This window comes from Pseudorasbora parva, chromosome 9 (genome assembly GCF_024679245.1).
Source record: "Pseudorasbora parva isolate DD20220531a chromosome 9, ASM2467924v1, whole genome shotgun sequence".
NCBI classification, from domain to species: Eukaryota; Metazoa; Chordata; class Actinopteri; order Cypriniformes; family Gobionidae; genus Pseudorasbora; species Pseudorasbora parva.
Genome location: NC_090180.1, coordinates 4,708,477 through 4,726,113, shown reverse-complemented (window position 1 = coordinate 4,726,113; position 17,637 = coordinate 4,708,477). Strand labels below are relative to the sequence as shown.

The following is a 17,637-nucleotide window of genomic DNA, read 5'->3' as shown; positions in this document are numbered from 1 at the left end:
TTTCGCCAGCGGTATCAGATTTCCATTTAAAAGTTAAGCGTTCCCAGTTCCTGCCATTAGTTGTGGTCCTGTGCAGGATTCCCTCCTCCGGCCCCCTCCAGCCCACATGCTTGATTTTCGCTTCCTGTCCAGCAGCTCCAGATGGGGCAGATCAATGCGCGCATTCCAGCTCATTGTAACTGTAGCGGCATGTGATTCAGCCCGTAATGTCTGGATTGAGCACAATGCAGTGAATATGGTGCCATTTGGAAACACGGAGCTCTACGCACAATCGCTTTTGCAATCACCTTTTAATCTGTTAACACGGCGTGAAACCGCAGCTGTCTCGGTAAGTTATAAGGCGTGGCTTTTTTCAAAATTTGTTTTACACAAATGTGATGTCAGAAGCGAATTGAAACTTCAGGAGATATTTACTATTTTTAGGGAGTGCAATTTTCATTAGAAAGATGAGAATCACACTTAACTATTCACATGTTTACTTCTCTGGAAAATCCAGCCTAAATTGCAGAAGTTGTGTTTTGGAACAGGGTAACTGGTTGGCCAACTAACTACTAATAAACAGACCGACCAGTTAAAGATGCTGGATAATAATGTCCCCAAATTGATCTTGCTTGGACCAGAAACCAGCTGCTAGTTTAAGCTGGATTTTCCAACAGGAAACAGATGTATTTGACACTCTCCTCTCACTGATAGTAATGCATTTTTATTGTCTTAACTCGAGGCTGTTTTATTGAGGTGACTACAGAGATGAGGTCCTCATCCTCTCGTTTATCAAGTTTTTCCTCCAGGGATTCTTTATGGAGTCGGTGAGTAGAAAATTTACTGCTCTTTTTGTTGCACCACTAAATCTGCACATCATATATGCTTCTAGTGAGTTTATAGATTTGAACATCAGTCTATAACCGTCCTCAACAAAAAGTCAAACAACTGCCTGAAGTCCTAAAGGGATAGTTAACTCAAAAATGAAAATTAGCCCATGATTTACTCACCCTTAAGTCATCCTAGGTGTATGTGACATTCTTCTTTCAGACGAACACAATCAGTTATATTAAAATTGTCCTGGCTCTTCCAAGCTTTATAATGGCAGTGAATGACTATTTCTGTTCTATCCATCATAAAAGTGCGCCACAATATCCATATTGAAAACTTTATAAACTAAAATAGCTAGCTTCCGACAGACAGCCATACACATTGAAATGGTGAAAGAGTGATTTGACGCATGACGTATTGATGAATGCGGAAGTGCAGATAATAGAGCAAAACAATACTCCAGTCATGCATTAGAGTCTAAAATTAGAATAAAAAAAAAAGAAATGCCAGAGGATTTCAATATAATAGAAGAGGGGCTTGAGATTGTTGCCCAGTCATATTTGTTTGAAGCGCTAGAGGCGTCAACGCTTGCGATACTCCACAAACCCATCGCTTCACTTCAGAAGACCTTAATTAATCCCCGGAGCTGTGTGGAGCACTTTTATGATGGATAGATGCACTTTTATGATGATAGATGCACTTTTATGATGGATAGATGCATTTTAATGATGGATAGATGCACTTTAACGATGGATAGATGCACTTTTATGATGGATAGATGCACTTTTATGATGATAGATGCACTTTTATGATGGACAGATGCACTTTTATGATGGATAGATGCACTTTTATGATGGATAGATGCACTTTTATGATGATAGATGCACTTTTATGATGGATAGATGCATTTTAATGATGGATAGATGCACTTTAACGATGGATAGATGCACTTTTATGATGGATAGATGCACTTTTATGATGATAGATGCACTTTTATGATGGACAGATGCACTTTTATGATGGATAGATGCACTTTTATGATGGATAGATGCACTTTTACGATGGACAGATGCACTTTAATGATGGACAGATGCACTGTAATGATGGACAGATGCACTTTTATGATGATAGATGCACTTTTATGATGGATAGATGCACTTTTATGATGATAGATGCACTTTTATGATGGACAGATGCACTTTTATGATGGATAGATGCACTTTTATGATGGATAGATGCACTTTTATGTTGGATAGATGCACTTTAATGATGGATAGATGCACTTTTATGATGGATAGATGCACGTTTATGTTGGATAGATGCACTTTAATGATGGATAGATGCACTTTTATGATGGATAGATGCACGTTTATGATGGATAGATGCACTTTTATGTTGGATAGATGCACTTTAATGATGGATAGATGCACTTTTATGATGGATAGATGCACTTTTATGATGGATAGATGCACTTTTATGTTGGATAGATGCACTTTTATGATGGATAGATGCACTTTTATGATGGACAGATGCACTTTTATGATGGACAGATGCACTTTTATGATGGATAGATGCACTTTTATGATGGATAGATGCACTTTTATGATGGACAGATGCACTTTAATGATGGATCGATGCACTTTTACGATGGATAGATGCACTTTTATGATGGATAGATGCACTTTAATGATGGATAGATGCACTTTTATGATGGATAGATGCACTTTTATGATGGACAGATGCACTTTTACGATGGACAGATGCACTTTAACGATGGACAGATGCACTTTTATGATGGATAGATGCACTTTTATGATGGATAGATGCACTTTTATGATGGACAGATGCACTTTAATGATGGATCGATGCACTTTTACGATGGATAGATGCACTTTTATGTTGGATAGATGCACTTTTATGATGGACAGATGCACTTTTATGATGGATAGATGCACTTTTATGATGGATAGATGCACTTTTATGATGGACAGATGCACTTTAATGATGGATCGATGCACTTTTATGATGGATAGATGCACTTTTACGATGGACAGATGCACTTTTACGATGGACAGATGCACTTTAACGATGGACAGATGCACTTTAATGATGGATAGATGCAATTTTATGATGGATAGATGCACTTTTATGTTGGATAGATGCACTTTTATGATGGACAGATGCACTTTTATGATGGACAGATGCACTTTTATGATGGACAGATGCACTTTTATGATGGATAGATGCACTTTTATGATGGACAGATGCACTTTTTTGATGGATAGATGCACTTTTAGGATGGACGGATCTGAAAGAATCGTCTGAAAGAACTATTGTTTTGAGAAAAAAGAAAAATGTATACACCTAGGATGACTTGAGGAAGAGTAAATCATGGGCTAATTTTCATTTTTGGGTGAACTATATCTTTAAATTGTTTGATGTCCCCATGGACAGATTGTGCTCTTTGGATGCCCCTTTCGTTGCAGTTGGAGATGTCCAAATAATAATATAGTGCGAGAAAATGTGTGTGTATATATATATATATATATATATATATATATATATATATATATATATATATATATATATATATATATATATATATATATATATATATATATATATATATGTATATATATATATATATATATATATATATATATATATGTATATATATATATATATATATATATATATATATATATATATATATATATATATATATATATATATATATATGTATATAAGGCTTTGTGCTGAAGTTCCTACAAAGAAAAAAATTGGTGAATTTGAGACAAACCATTTGTTATATGGTGATAGTTACGTGCTTGTGCCCATAATAAATATGACTGACTGTCATACGATCTATATCTGTGTTTAGCTTGAGCTTATATGACTGCTTCTTAAACATTTCTTGCCTTTGTGCATGAAACGGTAAATTCTGGATGCATTCAGATATCAGAATTAGAGCAAAGAATTCAATGATAGACTACATTTAAAATCTATGAATTAAATAATAATAAATATAACCTAAGGCATAAATAAATAACCCAATTGGACCCTTTTTATTTTAGCACAATTTAGTCCTGAATTTATTTTTTTATTTATTTTTAATATACTAATTAATTAACTTTACCAATAATTTATTTATTTATTTATTGTGTTTATTTAATTATTTATTTTGATAACCTAATTGGGAGAGTGGGGCCCAACCTAACGCAGGGTTAGTTGTTGTTACACACATGGTTAAACACTTTACACACATGCCAGGATGACGAAACTTAGAGGATTTACTAGTTGCCATGTCAATATTATTTAGAGTAAAAATTGTGCCAAAATTACAAAAATCTTTGGAAGATATCACTGAACATTTATTTCACCATAGCAAAAGTAAATTTCCTACTTAAGTAAACTTTTCATCCCTGTTTATTTGAAATAAGACAAATCTGATATTGTAATCTAATATCTGTGAGATGTTCTTTAATGCAGATCTAACAGCAGAAGACGCGAGCCTGGGCTAAATCCCAGTGGAGCAGGCGGGGCATGTTGTCACAATGAGCCCCTATTGGAAATATGACATTATATTCTATACTTTTATGAATTCTATTAAGAAACTATGAGGAAAAAGGTGAATAAAGACTGAGAGCCAGTGTTCAGAAATTAATAATTATTATTATGTTTTTATAACTATGATAGATAGCTGTGTTTTGCAGCATGTGTGTTGTCAAGCTCAAAAGTTAATTTATTTTTAATGTTAAAAAAAATGCCATTTTATTTGAAAATTTTAATAATTGTATTTTATGACGAAATAATTTTAGTTTGTCTTGTATATTTTTTATTAGATCAAATAACATTTTAAAGGGTTAGTTCACCCAAAAATTACAATTCTCTCATGAATTACTCACCCTAATGTCATTTGACAACCGTAAGAAAACAAAATATCTTAATTTGTTTTCTGAAGATGAACGGAGGTCTTACGGGTGTTGAACGACATTAGGGTAAGAAATTAATGAAAGAATTTTCATTTTTTTTAAATTTACTTTTTCATTCTTTAAGCTCGTTACAATGTTACCCCATGTATGGGGCATGTTGTCACATTCCATTCTTTAGGGTTAAATCGAGAAAGAAGTATACTCTGTATTAATGAAACAAAACCACATCATTTTATTAGACGTGTGAAATGAATGAGGGAAAAAATAAACACTCTGAACCCCAAGTGGATTTACACAAACTGAGAAAGTCAAAAGCTGTTTATTCATTCAATTAGATTTTTTGATGTAATGGAAAAAATATATATTTTATAAAGCAGCAAAGGTAAAGTCTGGCGCATGCGCAGTTTCTCCTCTAGCTTATCCCGTCATCAATGGTGGGAGGAGATGAGCGTGCGTGCACGCGCTGGTGTCAGGGAGCTCAGACCGTCAGGACGGGGGGAAAAACGGAGGAAAGAGAAAACAGAATGATACCGCTTCCGACACCGGAACAACAATAATTGAAGGAAATACTCAAAATAGCATTGCACTTTAAAGCTAACTTGTGGAATGAGGGCATTTTAAACCAGCATTTTACGTTTTGCATTGGGAGAACAAGGAGAGGAGTCTGAGCCGTTTTATGTAGATGCAAGTGGATAATTAAGAGGGGAAGAGGAAAGACGTGGAAATTACACACAACGACCCTCTCTAGGGACGAGGATTTCATAGTGAAGAAAAAAGGCACCGCCACACATTTGGCAACGTTTCTTTTCATTTTACGCATTGCCTTACCATTCAACCTTACCCAGATCTGAGACATCGCTCCGTTCTTGACCACCCCTGTCTAATTCATGGTGCTATTGTGATTTTTCTCCCCTCCATTTTTATTGGGCGACTGTGTTTGCAAGGATGCCGGATCAGATCTCCGTGTCCGAGTTTCTCTCGGAGACGACGGAGGATTACAATTCACCCACGACATCGAGCTTCACCACCCGCTTGCAGAGCTGTCGGAACACGGTCAATGTTCTGGAAGAGGTAAGGCCGCTCTGTCACAGCTCAACGCGAATAACGGGTCTAAAACGAGCCCGGTCCAATGGAGGAGCCACTTTATTATACACACTTTACGCTCATTTCTGTCCTACATTCTCCTTGACACTCTCTTTCTCGTTTGAAGCACCGGTTCGGCCCCTTTGGGTTGACTGTAGTTCGGTAGATATTGATTTACAAAACACAGAATGCGCCGCTGTTGAATATATATGAATATATCCATTGTTAACAGCAACACACTGTAATTTATTCAATAATATTGTCACCGTTTAGTCCTTACTTCAGCAGTTTTAAGGGTATTTTATTGCTTTGTGCGCAAGTTAACGAATTTATTTTTCAAAAACAAAGAATTCTATTGGTTTCGATGGCTATTGTAAGTTAATGCGCTTATAAAAATTAATTTTGTTTATCTCGCATTGAAAGAGGTCCGTTGGATTCAAACCTCTGTGATGTCATCGATGCTGTGGTGTGGATGTGCAGTGAATATTGGGCGCTTGAAATGAGTCAATGGGAATTTTTATAAAAAACATTTATGTTTCATGAAATTACATTCTTCAGTATTTAAGGTGCGCTTGGTATTGTTTGTGTGTGTGTGTGTGCAGTGTGTGGGCATGTTTTTGTGAAATATGAGGACACAAATGTATATAATGACATGGGTATGACACAGGTATTACAGGAGAGGGTGAAATATGAGGACATTGCCCATGTCCCCACTTTTCAAAATGCTTATTAATCATACAGGATGGGTTTTTTTAGAAAATAAAAATGCAGAATGTTTCCTGTGATGGGTAGGTTTAGGGGTAGAGGCAGTGTGTGTGTGTGTGTGTGTGTGTGTGTGTGTGTGTTTTGCTTAAATAAAATAACAATAACAGCGCTTTTGAAAAATCTATTGGTTTTAACTGTGACGTTATGTGGAATGGGTTTGCCCTTTAAAGCGTTAGTTCAGCCAAAAATGAAACTTGTCATTAATTCCTCGCCCTTATGTTGGTAAGACCCAGAAGACCTTCGTTCATCTTCAGATCACAAATTAAGATATTTTTGATGAAATCCGAGCGTTGACCCCTCCATAGACAGCGATTTAAGGGCCAGAAAGGTATTAAAGACATGACTCTAGTGGTTCAACCTTAAATGTATAAAGCGACGAGAATACTTTTGTGCGGCAAAAAAAAAGAAGACTTTATTTTACAATTTCGTTCTTGCCTGTTCCAGTCTCCTACGCAGTTTACGTTGCAGCTCCTGGTGTTTGCGTGAACAGTATCGGCTGCCATAGACCTGAAGAGCTCTGCATTATTTACATCGGGAACCGTGGAAATGTTAGCGCCATCTAGTGGTGAGGTTTTGAATTGCATTCGTCCTGCATTATGGTGGCCGACACGGGACAAAAATGTCGTCAGAGCAGAAAGTGACTAGCGCTCTGTAGAGAACTTAGTCTGTTTTGGGCTACTGTAGAAACATGACGGCGCAAAATTTCGATTTCACTGTAAGGGGAGCCGCGGTGTGTGTAGATAGAAACGGATCTTTCTAAGGTAATAAAAATATAACGGTTCTTGAAATAAGGTCTTTATACACCACTGAAGACGTAGTTATGTATATTATATTGCATTTCTGTCAATAGATCCTCATAAATACTAGACACTGCACCTTTAATGGTAGCCACCATATTGACGTCACATGACCTATGTCATACAATTGACAGTTATTATTAATGATATTAACTATTATGCTATTATAATGTTTACTGCATATAGTGCTTTACAAAGCAAACAAACAAGTTTAAAATTAAAAAAAGAAATAAAATACATAATGTTTTGTACAAGTCTTATTTACAGGTTTGGAGTGAGCATGTAATTACCATACAAATACACATTAATAATAATTAAAAAAAACAACAACAATACATTTCTTTATATAGTTTAATCATGATTAATTGCATCCAAAATAAACGTTTTTACATATGTGTATGTACTGTGTATAACTATTACGTATATTATATACTGTAAATACACACACATGCATGTATATATTTAAGAAATATTTGCATTTTATATTAGCATCGATTGTCCAGCCCTAAATTGATGAATATATTTCGAGGTATCCATAGAATGTAAAGCTCCTTATACAAGTGAAACTGTGATTAGATCAACCTCGGTTAATTAGTAAAAAGCAACAAATGCACTGGAACATAAGCGAAGACAGATGGGCTAATGGTCCCCGTGACCTAGATGTCTGTATGTTATTATGTTCATAGAAAAGCATGGACTAGCAGAGAGTGGTAGAGTCAAATGGGATTTGGGAAACTGCATAACCTTTACTTGAAAGTGGTTTTAATTTTTGTAATGTTTCTGCATGTCATTTGGGATAATATACCAAAGCTATCAGCTAGTTCATTTCACCATATGAACTATTAAATAATTTATCATCATGAATTAAGCTCTTTTAGTTCGTCCATAGACGTAAAAATGCATTCGCCTAGATTATTCACTGCAAAAAATGCTTTTCTTACTAAGTATTTTTGTCTTTTTTCTAGTTAAAATATCAAAACATTCTTACATTAAGAAACATTTACTAGACAAGTTAAAATGATTGTCTTGTTTTGAGAAAAAATAACTCAAAATTAAGAGAGTTTTTGCTTAAAATAAACAAAATAATCTGCCAGTGGGGTAAGAAAAATAATCTTGTTGTATGTTTGAATTAAGATTATTTTTCTCACCCCATTGGCAGATTATTTTGCTTATTTTAAGCAAAAACTCTTAATTTTGAGTTATTTTTTCTCAAAACAAGACAGTTATTTTTACTTGTCTAGTAAATGTTTCTTAATGTAAGAATTTTTAGATATTTTAATAGAATCAAGACAAAAATACTAAGTAAGAAAATCATTTTTTTGCAGTGTTTGCAAGCTTTGATGTTTTTGGGACTTGGGAACAGCCAGCTGTGCTTCCCTAATTCTCAAAGAGCAGGAATCCCACAAGCCAGCATCGCTCATCCTCTGTGGATCTGAGATTTGTGATGTTCTAAGAATAGTTCATGTAACACGGAGAGGTTATTCTCCTGAGCAGTGGTTCCAGGAGCAGAACGAGTGAGATAGAAAGAAGGGATTAACCCACTTACACATGGGCCAGTGAACACCTGACTTGCCAAGAGACAACAGAGAGCTCTGGAGGCGGATGAAGGGGCTTCCTCTCGCGCTGCCACAGAGCCCACTCTCTATTGATACACTGGTTCTAATGGCCAAGACAGACATGGTGATCCCTGAATGACACTGGGAGACATGAATGTCACCACCATGAATTAGCAATGTCTAGGGCAGTGATAGGAGGCATTGTGAGGCAGAATGAATGGGAGGTGAATGAACAGCGCTCTGAATAATACACATGGGCAGGCTGAACGTATTTTTTTTATAGCGAGGGTGTTAAAGAGACAAACAGAATGCTCAGGCTGGGTTAGTGGTTTAGTGGCTCAGAGCCCATTAGTGGTTTTAGCTAATGATGTTTCTGGTGATCTGGAGAGACTCCTCAGTGGTGTCTCGTTTTGGCAGCTTCACATGGTCTTTTGGCCTCTTTTGTATACATTATCTGGAATCCAAAGGATTTCCTCTCTCTTATTTTATTCAGAACATAAAAAGAGATAGACGACATGTCTCCACTTCCTTTTTACTGTAGAAAAATGAAGCCAAAATATGCCAGAAACGGTTGTTGCCGACTGTTATTTGGATGCCGAATCTGTGCAGTAGTGATTCTGAGGGGATGCTTCTGCTCCTGCAGACTCAATCTAAAGCAGTTTTTACAAAACACCCTGTTTTTATAGCATTATAAAGGGGGCATAACAAACTCAGTTTCTGCCGGTCTCATGTACATCTTGAGCATCTATAGAGTAGTATTGCGTTCTTCATATCTCTCTGAGAACAGCCAAGCTCGTGGAGGCATGCAGTCAAAACACACATTTGATGCAGTTTCCCTCACCGCCTGCAGTTTCGACTCATGCCCGGGAACAAACACACACACACTTGCAGAACTCCAGAAAAACAAACTGCATCCACCGTTCCCTTAACGCTGGGATTTTGTTGAGTCAACATTGGTGATTTTCTGGTCGAAACACATAAATTACAGCGCTGCTGATGGCTTCCACAACCCAGATGAAGCTCATTGATGAACGTACTCTTGCTCTTTCTCTTGTCGATGTGCGCATACAAGCAATTTCTCCCTTTATGACACCATACTTGGCCATACTCTGAAAACAACTTTCTGAAACTTGGTCGAATCCTGAAGGAGTGTATTTGACACAGAAATATTCTGTCATACGTCCAGGTTGAGGGGCGTATACTTGAGCTTATGTCTGGGTGACAAGAACTACCTACAATGACAGAAGGCATCTTAGGAAATAAATTATTTGAAGTGTAATTTGATTTTTTAGTATTGCTCCCGTTCCTTTCGAGGGTGGAGTTTATGGCTTATTCTGCGGCCAGACACCAGAGAGCGATCAAAATTCTCTGGCTTTACTTTTCAGGGTGTGCGGATTCAGAACTAGAGGGCTGCGTCCCGAAAACCTGACTCATTGCCTCGCTGCCTTATCAGACAATGGCTTGTAAGGCAGTGTTTTGTGCATGAAGCCACCTCATGAAACTGATTTTAGACAGACTTCTAAGGCAGTGTAACAGTTTAATGATCTACAGAAAAACAGAAAGTTTTGGTGAGAACTAAACAAATGTTTAATAACCACATTAGTAATTTCTCGCTAGAAATGACATCAGAAGTGGAAAATATTGGTAGAATTTTTTTTTTTTTACACACAAACTGACCAGCAGACGCAACTTTTGGACGCCATCTTTTTCCCCCCAGCTCAACTGTCACTGAATGGAAAGCACAGGATTGTGGGATACCAAAGGCAGCAAACGATACATATATCCTGCCATCAAAGATCGATCAGATGAAGGTCTCTCAGGAGACAGGAAGTGAAGCAAACTTTAAATTCGGACGTGCTTTTGATGCCTTCTTGCCTCGAAATGTGTCCTCCGAAGGCAGCATTTTCCAGGTTTCGGACGCAGTCGAGGACACGGCAATGTTAGGAAGAAGACGGAAAATGAGATGACAGAAAATGTGCATTGCTCCATGAGCACCATCACGTGTCAGAAAACAGGCATTAACCAATAGACTCATCTCAGATGACCAAAAGATTTATCATTTTATGATTTAGTCTCTACACCAGGTATGTTTACATGCACTAATTTTCATCCGATTTCATATTCTGAAATATTTCACCACCCCTTTCAATCAGATCGAAATTTAATCCAGTCCGATTTCCGATTATAAGTGGATTATTTGGGTGCATGAAAGGCCTTGAGTTTCACCTGTGTTTGATCTGCCAGATGTTAGCGCTTTTACTGGAGTCAGCACATTCAGCAGCATAAAGTGAAACGGTCTTGTTTTAGTGAGTCATCTTTAGCTCTGTTCCAAAACCTAGTGAGTGGCCTTGCTTGACTACATAGACAGCTGCCTTCTGAGCCTTCTGATGTTTTTGCACTCCGCTGCTTTTCCAATGTGTTTCTGTGTGAACGTGGACGGACATGTTTGACCATTGCGCTCGCGTTTTTTGCAATGTCTTGTTCATGACACGGTTTTTAAAAACTCTTTAAGTTAAAAGAAATTAATAAACTGCATTTTGAGACTGTGCACTTTTTTACATTCCAGTGCCCCGCATCTCTAGCCTGGATGCCAGCTGTTGCTCTGATTGGTTGTCGGTCTATCCAATTGATGTCTTTCCTGGTTGGGTTGAAACACGCCTCATAATCACAGCCCAATGGAGCCGTTTTAGACTCATATTCTGACTAGAATTGAGTATGACCACGTCAGGCTACCGCATCTCGCCTTTTTAAATGCAAAACACATTCTGTGTGAATGGACCTTAAGGCAACTTCCTACCTGTCATGAAACCAAATAAGCCACTTGATGTGGAAAAGCAACTCACAGTGATAAAACAGCATAGGAGACACAACTGAGAATTATCTTCTGTAGAAGTTGGCTAAATGATCAATTAATAAATAATAAAGTCATTTTATATTCTCTTTCCTCAATCCATACTGAATGATTTTGCATATCCCTTGTAGCTCGATTCAAAAACCTGAGGTCTAAAACTGGGATGAAGGCCTTGGATGGACCGGATCTGACATTAGTAGCTTTGTGTGTTGGGCAATTTTATGTAAATTGTTTTGGACCAGAGAAGACACAAATCCTGAATGCAAGTTCAGTCGGGTTTGAAAAGAAATTGTCATTGAGCTGGACTCGGGTGTAATTTTTGTGGTCTGTTTTAGGTCAGGTTTGTCTTCTTCTTTTTTTAAATGAATTTATGCATGTCAATTTGGGATGGGTACAGATCTTGGGACCTGAGAAGACCTCTACTTTTAGCCTCTACTATCAATGTCCTTTTTGAAATTCAAATAGCCTACACATTGTTAAATTCATTTTTTCTCATTCTCATATCTGTTTAGCCATCCCCCAGTTTTGCATTTATATACAATCAAACCAAAATTTATTTAGACACTTTCAACATTTTCTCACATTATCACAGTTTTGCTACAGTTTAGAAAATGGTAATGAAATATGACAAGAACTCAGAGTTAAACTGTATCAGAACAAATTCATCTTGATAATGTCAGATCACTTTGATAGAAAGGGATGTGGATTACAATCAGCTGTTAAATTTAACTACACAATTAGATAATACCAGTTTAGCTCAACCAATGACCAAGTGATGCTTCATTTAGTCCAGTCTGTGCTGTCAAAGGTCACATTAGCAATTAAAGAAAAAACACTTCAGCAAAACATGGTCTGGTCAAGGGTCTGGATAATTTTGGTCGCAAATGTTTATCATTTTTTACTGGTAGTCACTAGCTGTTTCCATCCAAAAGTTGTGAATGTAACTTATACGCAATATAGCATAAAACATTTGCGAATAAAGCACAGTTTCCATACAGTGAGTTGAAGACAACATAATCATCACTTCCTGATAAACTGCTGCTAAAAAATATTTTTCGTATATAATATTATTTGTGTCTCAGAGCGTGCAGACGAAATGCAATAAAGCTTGTCTTGCTTTCAGAGGCAGAGCTGCTGTTCGGGAAAGCATTTGTGGAAGACAGTTCAAGGAGGGTAATATACCGAGCATCTTGGACAACAGACTTCTGAATGACCAAAACAGCCTTTCAAATGCTTCACAACAATTTTTTTCCGCTGTTAGTACAGTTATTCTTTTGCATTGCGCAAAGTCACATGTTTTTTTTAATGCGCATTGAGGAATTTATTCAGTAAATGCATTTCCATCTTAGTTTATGTGCATGTTTCTTATTGGATAGAATATGTATCCAACTCAAACGAGTGCATACGTTTTTTTATGTGTATTTTAAGAATTTATGCGCGTCCTGGCATTATGTGTTTCCATTCAGCAGTTTTTGATGCAATATCCCAAATTTGCATACAAATAGGTGGATGGAAACATAGCTACTGAATACTTTTTTTGGTATATGTCAGTTTACTTTATTTTTCTCTCCTCCCTCACATAAATGAACTATAGTGTCCTGCACCCACTAGTAAAAGATTATATCAGGTGTCAGAATAATTTTTGGTTTGACAGTAAATGCATTTGGCGAATGCTTTTATCCAAAGCAACTATCGTATACATTTTATTAGTTCATGGATTCCCTGGGAATCGAACCATTACTTTACTAAGACTTTTAGCCACAGAAACGTTTAAAACAGTAGTTTATTCTCCGGATATGAAATAACACACCTCAACATTTTCACCGTCCTTCACTCCATTTTGTCCACAACACCTTTGCTCTAATCCTGCATTCCACACAAAGCCTCTCCATCTTGATAATGGTTTCCATGGCACTGTGCTCGTACATTCTCATCATGAGGACCAGATGGCAAGGCACTGAAGGCAGATGTATCGACTGCTTATCAACAAGCTGCTGGCATGCATACTCATAGACTGTATTTTTTTATATTCTCCATTTCTGTTCATGTGTCTCATTCGCAAATAGTATTTGTGGAAATGTCAGAAGTGATTAGCTTTGTCTTAAGGGCTTGTATGAAAATGTGCTCCTTGCTTATTGCTTGTCGTATTTTAAACCGCACAGTCGAGTGAAGGACGTTGGAGATTCGGTGTTTTTGCCCAGCGTGGAGTAATGCCTGCACTAATAATCCTCTCTGCAAAAAAAGTCAAATGTCCCTGAGTGCTTAAGAGAGAAGTCCCCAGTGACTGATACTGCAGTTAGTGCTTCATTTACATGGACATAGAATAAATCCCTTGCACAGAGACACGCAGTTATATTCTGCACTGCAGCAAAACCCATCCAACTATAGACCGGATTCCCTCATTTTATGCCTGAGGTGGAGCTTAAAGCATTAAAGGGAACCATTGACAAAACATGACTCAAACTTGGGTATTTTATGGTCTAATGTGTTTAGGATGAGAACACAATGGTCAGTTGAATGTTTTTAGAAGTCTTCTTCAGTAGTCTGACTTTCTTTACTTGACAACAATAACGCATATGTGTACCCGCTGCTTAGTCATTCCTGTCTCTAGCACAAAAAAATATGAATAAAAGATGTCCACCCTTCACCATTTGCTCATAATGTGCTGCATTGTTTGCTCCAAGTGAATTAAAAAAGGGGGCACAAAAGCACTGTATTATTTAGTACAACAACGTTTTCTTTTGAATTATTCTAGACTTTTTATTCATGTGCATTTTTGGTATCTCTTTTAATTTTGTGTCATTTTGAACTCCAAGCAGAAATTACGACAGTATTGAGGAATCTCATCACTGCGTTTTATAGATGGCTCTGGAAACAATGAGTATATTTGCCAACACAAATACCACATGCTAACAGTGCACCATACAAATCCAATTTTTTAAGCTATGTAGTTTTTTCCCCAAGCAATTGAAGCTTTTTTTTGTTGTTTGGCATCTACTGGCTTGTCTTTTTTTTCTTTCTTTTTTTACACATTTATTTTCTTGTGTATTCATTCATGCGTTATAGTGCCTGCAATGCATAGTAGTCATGGGAACAACGATAAAATGCTCTAGTGACCTATTGTATAGCAGACCTGATATGCAGCCATTGATTTGTGGCCAGATGGGAAATCAGAGGATTTGTGCCACATTTGGTTGCCTTGAAATTCCTGGTGCGTGAGATCTATGGGATTGTACAGTTTGACGTTTCAGTGCTGACCACATTTTCATTTTTCACAGCATTATGTTTTCATTTAGCTGGAGCAGATTGAGCTGTTCTTTTAATGTACATTTACATTTAATCGTTTGGCAGATGCTTTTATACAAATCACAGTTCAATTGAGTCATTTTCCAAAACAATTTAATCATCCTGATGGTAATTTGATTAGAATTCAGACTTATTAAATTAAAAGAAATTATTATAATAATTACCATATACAAATCAATTGATAAAACTTAGAAAGTTACCCACCCTCCGTGATTTACTCACCCTCAAGACATCATAGGTGTATGACTTTCTTATTTCTGATGGAGTTATAGTATCCTGATGTTTCCAAGCTTTATAATGGCAGTGAATGGGGCTCACAAGTTTGAAGGTCAGAAAAGTGTATCCATTCATCATAAAAGTGCTCCACACGGCTCCGGGGGTTAATAAAGGCTGTCTGAAGGGAAGGGATGCGTTTTTGTAAGAAAAATATCTACATTTAAAGGGGTGAAGAATTGAGAAATCAGCTTTCCCTTGAGCCTTTGATAAGTAAAAGGTCATGGTAATATAAGAATATCCTGTAAGTTTCAGAGCTGAAAACTTCCCTATTAGTAAAAGACCAGGCCCAGAAAATGAGGATCTCAAATCAATCACGTATTAGAAGATTACAACGCTGCCTCTGTGTGTACGCTGCTTCTGAAGCCCCGCCCACCGACTCGTGGAGCTAAACTGATCGCGTTACCGAGCAATAAACACGCTGAAGATTATCTTTTTTAAACAAGACAGGTCGACACTGGATTTGCAGACATATTGAGATGGAAACACAATGCTGTGCCTTCTATATTGGATCAGACAGGAATGGTGCAACACACTTATGTGAGTAAAAAATGCTTTTTATATGCGATAGTATTGCATTGTTACAGATCGTATTGATTATGTGTATGTGACGTGTCTAACAGAGCATATCAGCACGCTGTCACAGGCTGGATTCCTTTATTTGTTGGTCCATTGCGATTCGGGTTCAGTTCAGACTCCCAGGGCTCGCAACGCCCAAAGTCCCGGCTGTGTGTTATCCAGACGTCGGCAAGCCGGTGAATCTTAAATAGTGAAATAACATTCATTTCTTGATCAATCAATCAATCAATCAACTTGATTTGATTGGCTCAAGATATGTATGGCCAATGGGCTACTGCCGACGTTGTCTTTGCTGTATCAGTAGGCTATATATTTTTATTTAACATGAAGTATGCTTACCTTTTCATCAATAGCAGACCGATAGTGGATTTTACCGATAACTAGGTTGGACCACACTTGCCGAAAACCGATTAATCAACCAATAGTTTTTAAAATAGATACTGGATAAAACATAACACTAAGTAAAACAGTGCTGAACTTTATTAGAAAATAAATAAAATAAAAAAACAGTACTGAACCATGAAAATGTGCTAAATTGCATATGTAAATATAAATATATTAAAATTTGTTCTAAAATATTTAGTTCTAAATAAAAATATTGTAGTAGTATAAATAGTATTGCATGGCTTCTTATCAAACCCGCCAACGCAATGATCCAGAGAACGAGTCCTGAAAACTTAGATTAGTTCCCAAGCAAAATGAATGAGAGATTTCTCCTTTATTTTGCTTGGGAACTGTGGTTGGAACCAAAGTTTTCAGGATTTGTTCTCTGGAATACTCCCAAGCAGAGCACATTCTGATTGGTTGCCATACAGCGTCATATCTCATTTCTAGGGATGTGCGATATTGAAGAAAAATGCAATATGCAATACCTTGTTAAACAATGCGATATTCGATACAGTGCTATTAGTGTGTAAAATCTATTTAAATTATATTTTAAAAAAGTATTTAAAAATGATACCATTTGTTTCACATTCTTTTTGTGAAAAGAAAGCATCGCTACGACTTCTGAAAGAGACCAGCAGTGTTTTAGCAAAAATGTATGTTAAAAAAATCTGTGTGTATTTGGTAGTTTGAGTGTGTAACAAGAGGCAAAACAGAACTGAAGGGATTCATTTGAGCGCACATTTCTGTGTGTGTGTGTGTGTGTGTGTGTGTGTGTGTGTGTGTGTGTGTGTGTGTGTGTGTGTGTGTGTGTGTGTGTGTGTGTGTGTGTGTGTGTGTGTGTGTGTCAGACAGCGCTAGACTGCCAGGAGTTGTTTTTAACTCTTTTTAATGTCAAGCAAGCCACATAAGTAACAGTCCTGTCCAGTCTATTCTCTGCTATATGCCGACCTAAAACATACACTTTTCACAATGTTGAAGTACCCTTTTAAAATCAGTCAGATATTGCGTGACGTTGCGATATGCACATTTGCAATATTTCGATATATTGCACACCCCTACTCATTACCATAAAGTTGACCTGATTTCAACTCTCCTCGACAATCAAATCGCCCAAGATGCGCCGCGCCATCCCATTGAAAATGAATGACTTCTGGCCACTTTGACGCTCCTGCCGCCGGCGGTGGGAATGCACAGTTAAACGTGAGCAGTTGACTGGTGGTTATGTCATTATCAGTCAGAAGTAGCGCTCTCTGTAGCAGTCTATGATTACTGAACAGTGGGTGCTTGGTGTTAGTCAG

The 17,637-nt window shown here is 37.2% G+C and overlaps 1 protein-coding gene across 2 annotated transcripts in view; it reads left to right on the top strand.

Moving 5' to 3' along the window:
* The first annotated feature begins 159 nt into the window (after positions 1-159).
* asap1a (ArfGAP with SH3 domain, ankyrin repeat and PH domain 1a) overlaps positions 160-17,637 on the top strand; it is a 75,377-nt gene continuing 57,899 nt past the window's right edge. The window contains exons 1-3 of one of the 2 annotated variants that reach the window (XM_067453556.1): positions 160-328; positions 722-806; positions 5,687-5,813. In XM_067453556.1, the coding sequence (XP_067309657.1) occupies positions 748-806; positions 5,687-5,813 (186 nt within the window). In that variant the 5' untranslated portion in view covers positions 160-328; positions 722-747. The remainder of the gene's footprint in view (positions 329-721; positions 807-5,686; positions 5,814-17,637) is intronic. The other variant, XM_067453555.1, reaches the window with a different exon arrangement.